At 40.8% G+C, this 8563-nt stretch overlaps 1 protein-coding gene across 1 annotated transcript; it reads left to right on the forward strand.

Annotated features, from left to right (window-relative positions):
• Positions 1 to 3216: 3216 nt before the first annotated feature.
• Positions 3217 to 8503, forward strand: LOC135505988 (solute carrier family 22 member 2-like). Its single transcript, XM_064925307.1, has 11 exons — positions 3217 to 3656; positions 4139 to 4242; positions 4332 to 4486; positions 5202 to 5370; positions 5499 to 5613; positions 5702 to 5802; positions 7071 to 7285; positions 7391 to 7499; positions 7598 to 7710; positions 7818 to 7917; positions 8023 to 8503. Exons 1-11 carry the CDS (start codon positions 3240 to 3242, stop codon positions 8108 to 8110), a joined length of 1686 nt encoding a protein of 561 aa, XP_064781379.1. The 5' UTR covers positions 3217 to 3239; the 3' UTR covers positions 8111 to 8503.
• Positions 8504 to 8563: the final 60 nt, after the last annotated feature.

Below are 8563 nucleotides of genomic sequence, written 5' to 3' on the forward strand. Positions count from 1 at the left end.
ATGTTTGAGAGGAATGGAAGATTCGATAGTTTTTTATATTTTCTGGGTCAAGGTTTGGCTTTTTCAAGAGAGGCTTTATTACTGCCACTTTTAGTGAGTTTGGTACACATCCAGTGGATAGAGAGCCGTTTATTATGTTCAACATAGGAGGGCCAAGCACAGGAAGCAGCTCTTTCAGTAGTTTAGTTGGAGCAGGGTCCAGTATGCAGCTTGAAGGTTTAGAGGCCATGATTATTTTCATCATTGTGTCAAGAGATATAGTACTAAAACACTTGAGTGTCTCTCTTGATCCTAGGTCCTGGTAGAGTTGTGCAGACTCAGGACAACTGAGCTTTGAAGGAATATGCAGATTTAAAGATGAGTCTGTAATTTGCTTTCTAATAATCATGATATTTCCTCAAAGAAGTTCATGAATTTATTACTGCTGAAGTGAAAGCCATCCTCTCTTGGGGAATGTTGCTTTTTAGTTAGCTTTGCGACAGTATCAAAAAGGAATTTCGGATTGTTCTTATTTTCCTTAATTAAGTTGGAAAAATAGGATGATCGAGCAGCAGTAAGGGCTCTTCGATACTGCACGGTACTGTCTTTCCAAACTAGACGGAAGACTTCCAGTTTGGTGTGGCGCCATTTCCGTTCCAATTTTCTGGAAGCTTGCTTCAGAGCTCGGGTATTTTCTGTATACCAGGGGGCCAGTTTCTTATGAGAAATGTTTTTAGTTTTTAGGGGTGCAACTGCATCTAGTGTATTGCACAAGGTTAAATTGAGTTCCTCGGTTAGGTGGTTAAATGATTTTTGTCCTCTGCTTCCTTGGGTAGACAGAAGGAGTCTGGAAGGACATCAAGGAATCTTTGTGTTGTCTGTGAATTTATAGAACGACTTTTGATGTTCCTTGGTTGGGGTCTGAGCAGATTATTTGTTGCAATTGCAAACGTAATAAAATGGTGGTCCGATAGTCCAGGATTATGAGGAAAAACATTAAGATCCACAACATTTATTCCATGGGACAAAACTAGGTCCAGAGTATGACTGTGACAGTGAGTAGGTCCAGAGACATGTTGGACAAAACCCACTGAGTCGATGATGGCTCCGAAAGCCTTTTGGAGTGGGTCTGTGGACTTTTCCATGTGAATATTAAAGTCACCAAAGATTTATTATCTGCTATGACTACAAGGTCCAATAGGAATTCAGGGAACTCAATGAGGAACGCTGTATATGGCCCAGGAGGCCTGTAAACAGTAGCTATAAAAAGTGATTGAGTAGGCTGCATAGATTTCATGACTAGAAGCTCAAAAGACGAAAACTGCATTTATTTTTTAATAAATTGAAATTCGCTATCGTAAATGTTAGCAACACCTCCGCCTTTGCGGGATGCACAGGGGATATGGCCACTAGTGTAGCCAGGAGGTGAGGCCTCATTTAACACAGTAAATTCATCAGGCTTAAGCCATGTTTCAGTCAGGCCAATCACATCAAGATTATGATCAGTGATTAGTTCATTGACTATAATTGCCTTTGAAGTAAGGGATCTAATGTTAAGTAGCCCTATTTTGAGATGTGAGGTATCATGATCTCTTTCAATAATGGCAGAATTGGAGGAGGTCTTTATCCTAGTGAGATTGCTAAGGCGAACACCGCCATGTTTAGTTTTGCCCAACCTAGGTCGAGGCACAGACACGGTCTCAATGGGGATAGCTGAGCTGATTACACTGACTGTGTTAGTGGCAGACTCCACTATGCTGGCAGGCTGGCTAACAGCCTACTGCCTGGCCTGCACCCTTGCCCTAATTCCGTCCACCTTGTTGTCTAGAGACTGGACATTGGAGAGTAGTATACTTGGAAGCGGTGGGCAGCATGCACGCCTTTGAAGCCTGACCAGGAGGCCACTCGGTCTACCTCTTCTGCGTTGACACTGTTTTGGGTTGCCTACTGGGATCCGATCCATTGTCCTGGGTTTTCGGACCGAACAAATGATCCGCTTCGGGAAAGTCGTATTCCTGGTTGTAATGTTGTTAAGTTGACGTTTCTCTTATATCCGATGGTTCTTCTCGGCTGTATGTAATAACACTTATGATTTTCTGGGCTTACAATGTAAGAAATAATGCATTAAAAGTTAAAAGTTTCCTAAGGACTCGAAGTGAGGCGACCATCTCTGCCGGTACCATCTTGCCCCTCTTGCCATCTCAGATGCAAAGAACAGGCTCTGAGGAGTATGTACTGTAGCTGAAGAGGAAACAGATAAGTCTCTTGCTCACCATCATCGACGTGACGACCAACAAAGAACCTGAGACTGTCTGATTCCGTCCTGGACCTCCTAGATAAAAGTATGAGAGGGTGGTGAAGAGCAGTATTTGTTATTTCATGTTAACATTACCTGTCTGTTTAATTTGTTTTCTCTAATACAATAAGGATTGTTTGTATTGGTGTTTGCAAAGTTTAATGTTTGATGTTCACTGTATTTATATTGAATATCCTGTATGTTGACTATGTTGACTGTGTGTCTGTATTCTGTTTGTACATTGTCTGTTGCTGGCAGCACTTATTCACTAAGTCAAATTCTGGGTATGTGTATGTTTAATTGGGGAATAAAGTGATTCTGAAGTGATTCGGAAGATATTTTAAATTCTTTCTTCTCTACCATGTGTGCATCGGTTACAGTAAGATCTCCCTCTCAGATTATATGCTTTGTGTCATGTTTATTTTTTCATTATGTGTTTGAAGTAATTTACTGAAATAGTTTGTTGTTGCCCTAGCTTTGTTATTATAAGTGTTTGACAGTTACTTACCTGCCATTGTTGAGAAGTGGATGGATTGTGTTGTTTCTGTGAATTGACAATATGCCGTGCGAGCAGAAAATATGTGAGAGAACATGTCTATGGTTATACAACCCTACTCCTGCAAGCACACAAACTTGTAATAAATGTAACATTAAACTACAATTATAATTATGTGAGTATCATGCAGGAGTATACAATTATGTAATTATCTTCCAGGTGTATAGCAAAAAAAAATCCACATGGTCTAATTTGCCTAATACGCATAATACACAGTGGAATTGCACTCTGTACAGCCAGCACTATTAAAAAGTAACATGCTGCCTCTGTTGGCGAGTCAACACTGTAGGTCAAGGGTCAACCTCACTATTGGACTTTTGATCTGCTCTTTGCTTTTAAAACCCCTGCACAAATCCCACTGCAGTCTCACATATAGTATCTCTGCTTCTGACACCCAACTCTGCAACCATGACCACTTTTGATGAAATCCTAGAGGAGTCAGGGAATTTTGGTCGTTGCCAAAAGCGCATTTTTGCTCTGCTATGTATGGTGTCGTTGCCTTTTTCTGGGGTCTATGTGGGCATTGTGTTCCAGGGGTTCACCCCAGAGCATTGGTGCCGGGACTCAGTGGTGAGTCAGATCCGGCAGAGCTGTGGCTGGAACCTGATGGATGCCAGAAAGATCACCGTCCCTCTGGTCAACACCTCAGGAGTGCTGGTCCACAGTCAGTGTGAGCAGTATGACCTGGACTGGAACAATACAGGTCTGACCTGTGACAACCCAGAGTCTGACCTCACCGACGCCCATCGCAGCAAAGCTCCCATGACCTCCTGCAAGGAAGGCTGGGAGTATGACTACGAAGGCAGGCAGTCCTTTGTGACCGAGGTGAGAACGTTCTCTTTTTTTATTAGACAATAACTTGTATTGTTATGTAACACTAAACAAGTTCACGTTTTAAGACATTAAAGGGATACTTTGAGATTTTGTCAAAGAGCCCCTTTATTTACTTCCCCAGAGTCAGATTAACTTGTGCATATCATTTTTAATGTCTCTGCGTGCAGTTTGAAGGAAGTTGCTAACAAGCACTAGCACAATTGATAACTAGCTTTAGCGCAATACCTGGAAGTCTATGGGTATCTACTAGCGGGTTTCTGCTAGCACGCTAGCAGATACCCATATATTTTCAGTCATTGGGCTAATTTGCTCGCAAAACTACCTCTAACTTCATTCTTACTGGATACAGAGACATAAAAATAGTATTCACAAGTTTATCTGACTCTGGGGAAGTAGATCAAGGTCCTCATTGCCAAAATCCCAAAGTATCCCTATAATATGGCAGTGAATTATGAGGTATTTCTCAATTTCAGTTTGACTTGGTATGTAATGATGCCTGGGTGGTGGACATGTACCAGGCTACACTGAATGTGGGCTTCCTTGTTGGAAGCATAACTTTTGGATACCTGGCTGACAGGTAAGTTTACTCAGCAAACACAGATGAAAGATTCTCTTTTCAATATTAGATGCTGTTTTTACATTCTCTTTCTTTCTTCTTGTTTGAAGGTTTGGCAGAAAAATGAGCTTCTTGATGTCCAACCTCTTGAATGGGGTTGCTGGAATACTTGTAGCAGTGGCTCCAAACTATATATCCATGCTTGTATTTCGTACAATCTTTGGCTTTGCTGTTAAAGGAGGCTGGATGTCTGTATATGTGCTTAGTATGAAAAAACATCCCTTGTCCCACAAAAGTTGATATATTAACTACATGATCATTTGCAGCAAATTAGTCTATGGTTTAGCAAATAGGAAGTTAGTTTATTTCCTATGCAACTTTCAACTGAGGAGGATGGTCAAATTATGTTTCAGTAATAACTCTTGCTTTACTTAAGGTTACATGCTTTATTGTACAGTATGTCTTACCTGCAGTGTTAGGGAAGCTAGTCTGAAAATATAATTGACCAAGCTACTGGAAGAAATTAAGAAGAAATTAAGCCGCAATAGCTACCTTTAAGAAACATATAGTTGACTTAACTAAAGTTACTTTGAAAAAGTAGTTCACTACATCCAAACTACTTTGTGATATATTATATGTAAATTTGAAATGTCATAGACTACAAATTGCAAGAACAGATCACTCTGGAGTCAGATTTTTACAGAAGGTGTAATTTAGTCTATTTAACACAACAACTGTTTCAAGTGGGAATTAGGCAGGTCTAATGCCTGAAAATGTCATTTTTGCCTACCAATATTTTATTTTTGCACAAAATGTAGTGTAGTTCCAGCAGTTACCTTTGCCATGTAGTGGTGTAGCTAACTACTGAAAACACTACCTAGATTTCAAACTACCACCAAGCTACTGCAAAACGTAGTTAAATTACTAGTTGAACTACATGTAGTTCACTACTCCCTAACACTGCTGACCTGTCTCCTCAGTCACCGAGCTAGTGGGAGTTGAGTACAGGAGGATGGTGGGCGTGCTTTTACAGATGTTCTTCAGTGTAGGCATTCTCATTTTGACCCTCATTGCCTACCTCATCACTGACTGGCGCTGGCTGCAGGTGACCTTCGCTGTTCCTTACTTCATATTTCTAACCTACTTCTGGTAAGACCCGTGATCACCTCAGATATTGTACAGGCATGTTGTAGGATCACCGTGTCCAATGCCCTTCTACACTGCATGTCTGCAGGGTTCTAAAAACCTGATGTTGCGTCTCACATTTTGGCTTCCAGGTTGGTCCCAGAGTCTCCAAGATGGCTTCTTTCTCAGAACAACTCAACCAAAGCTAAGGAGATCATTGAGGCAATAGCGAAGGAAAACAAGAAAACCCTCTACAAAAACATTGAGGTAAGAAATGTTTCAGGACATACATCATTAAAAAGGCACTACTAAACTGGATTTGATGATAGCTTCCATAGCCTAACCTGTCTTACAGACGCTGAGAGACGACAATGCACAGACCTCAACTGCCTCATTCCTGGATCTGGTCAGAACTCCAAACATGAGAAAACACACCTTCATCCTCATGTTCAACTGGTAAAACCCATGCTGCAAACAATAGCTAGACATCTATTGACCAATGTTTTAAGCTAAAATTACAACAGCACAAAAGCTATATGTAACGTGGGAGATTATACCATAAATACTCTTTCCTGTAGCTGATACTACTCCACCTTTTTTATACGTGAGGTCCTCGGGACTAAACTAAACATACAGGTTCTTTAACAGCAGGGGTGGAGCATTTGAATAAACAGGCCAGGTAGAATGCAACATTAGATGTTCACAATAAGACCAACAGAAAGCTTAGACTGGGACATCTTCAGTGCCTAGCATTCTCTGTGCAGAATCTGCTGACCAACAAATCATTTAGTCACTGTATATCATCATCTCAATGATCATCATCACCAGTATTCAATAATCAAGGTTTCGCTTCAGAATGTTCTGTTTAACTCTGGGCAACATACAATACATCATACATACCAACAAGCCTGGAGAACATGCCAAGGGGGAAGGAGAGTGGCACCAATGGAAACAGGCACTCTTGCCATAGAACCTTTACTCCCGATTAAACTTGTCTTCCAACGGAATGCCAGACTTTACCATTTTTTGTCGATCCCCTGAAACATCTTCTTCGGTGGAGTTTAATGGCTGTTGGCATCCAATATGTTGCATTACCGCCCCCAATTCAACTATAGCATAAATCCATTACATTTTGTGATACAAAATGAGATAAGGGGGAAATAAAATAAAGATACAAATATATTTTGAATTACCCTACCAACTAACCCTATACTCATTCAAACCAATCACCTTATTCCACTACTTTAACCCTCTCTGATCTTACTCCAGGCCAATGGCCAGATAGGACAGGACACGACCACTCAACACACCCTGTAACACTTCTGAAGTCAAATCTTGTAGCCCCAAGTACTTCTCTGCACCTGCGACCACATCTATTTTCTGTGACTTACGTTTCATCTCTGCTGTTTAGTTGATAAGCATGGCTATGACCGCTAAGAAGCCAACCTTACTGAAACATATATCAATCATTGGCCTACCCTCTGTTCTGGCACATATTTACTATTCACAGAGATTCTCAGAATATCCCCTGAAACAAGGGAAAAGCTCAGCTTTCATACAAAAAAGCCACACCCTTAATTAGAAGGAGGTGCGCCTGTGATTGGCAGAGACGAGAGGGTGTGTTCAAGAACCACAAATAACTTCAACCCGTTACATATACATTTATGACAGGGTCCCTTTCTGTTTTCCTGGCCTAATTGGATGTTGTATCATCATCTTCACAGGTTCACTAGTGCTATTGTCTACCAGGGTCTCATCATGCGTGTAGGAATCGCAGGAGGAAACGTGTACATTGACTTCCTGATCTCTGGACTGGTAGAGTTCCCTGCTGCCTTCCTAATCCTCTTCACCATCGATCGTATTGGACGTCGTCTTCCCTTTGCCACGGCCAACATTGTAGCTGGAGTATCCTGTTTCATCACTGCTATGATCCCAGATAGTACGTGTGCAATATCTGAAAGAAAACTTGTTAGAAAATGGTAGTATCCCGTCTTATTTAATGTGCATAGTACATACAGTACAGTAATGTCTCTCTCTCCTGCAGGTCACTTCTGGGTCAAAACAGTTGTGGCCTGCATTGGCCGGTTGGGCATCACCATGGCATTTGAGATGGTGGTGTTTGTGAACACTGAATTATACCCCACCTTTGTCAGGTAAAGTTTACCAGGGGGGAACATCTCAAAATTGAGAACTAATAACAAAGCAGGGGGGGAAATTATGGAAAAAATACTACAACTGTTTTTTCCCTCAGGAACCTAGGTGTGTCAGTCTGCTCTACTCTGTGTGACATCGGAGGCATCGTGGCCCCGTTCCTGCTCTACAGACTGGCTACCATCTGGCTGGAGCTGCCACTCATCATATTTGGTACATGATGATTAAAACACTAATTAACCTGTTATAATATGCTTATACACAGGAGTCCATTTCTGTCTGACACTCAATGTGGTAATATGTTTTGTCGTACCCCACAGGGGCGATAGCGTGCATAGCTGGAGGTTTAGTCTTGCTGTTGCCTGAGACCAGAGGTGTAAGACTTCCTGAGACCATTGATGACATTGAGTTCCCAAACAGGTATGATTTTATTTATCACTTCAAACTAAACTAAATTGCACTGTATTGTGTTAGAGGATTTGTTTGGGGAATATGGATTTATTGTACAAATTCCGTTGGAAACAGACACAAAGAAAACCATCCGAAGAGTCAACAGCTGACAAATCTCTTGCCCACTGACATGACGACCAACAAAGAAGCTACAATCGTCTGATCGATCTTGCTCCGCCTCTTCACAAGATTGACAGCATACTGAACTCACAAATTTATGTAGCTTAGCCTATATGTTTTTTTTGCATTTGTTGTTTCCCAACACTAGCTGATGTGAATCTTTTCATGTTTTTGAGGTGCTGCTATTTATATGTATTACTGTACAGGACATCATTTTAGATCATAATAAGTATCATAATAATAATTTAGCTGTTAAAATACCCAATGGGGATTTCTATTATTGAAAACAAATATTTCAGTTGGAAATCCCCAAATAATATCCCTTATCATTCCTCCACTAGTTTTATGGTAGAAATTGCCAGAAATGTCATCTTCTCTAGTGTGCTTTGAGAAGTTTCTTATTCTAAACTGTCTGTAGTTATCCCAAATGTTAATATACCCCAGTCATGTTAAATATTATATACATTTATTTTTGACTGACCTGACCGAAATTAAT

Source organism: Oncorhynchus masou, chromosome 19, assembly GCF_036934945.1.
Source record: "Oncorhynchus masou masou isolate Uvic2021 chromosome 19, UVic_Omas_1.1, whole genome shotgun sequence".
NCBI lineage: Eukaryota > Metazoa > Chordata > Actinopteri > Salmoniformes > Salmonidae > Oncorhynchus > Oncorhynchus masou.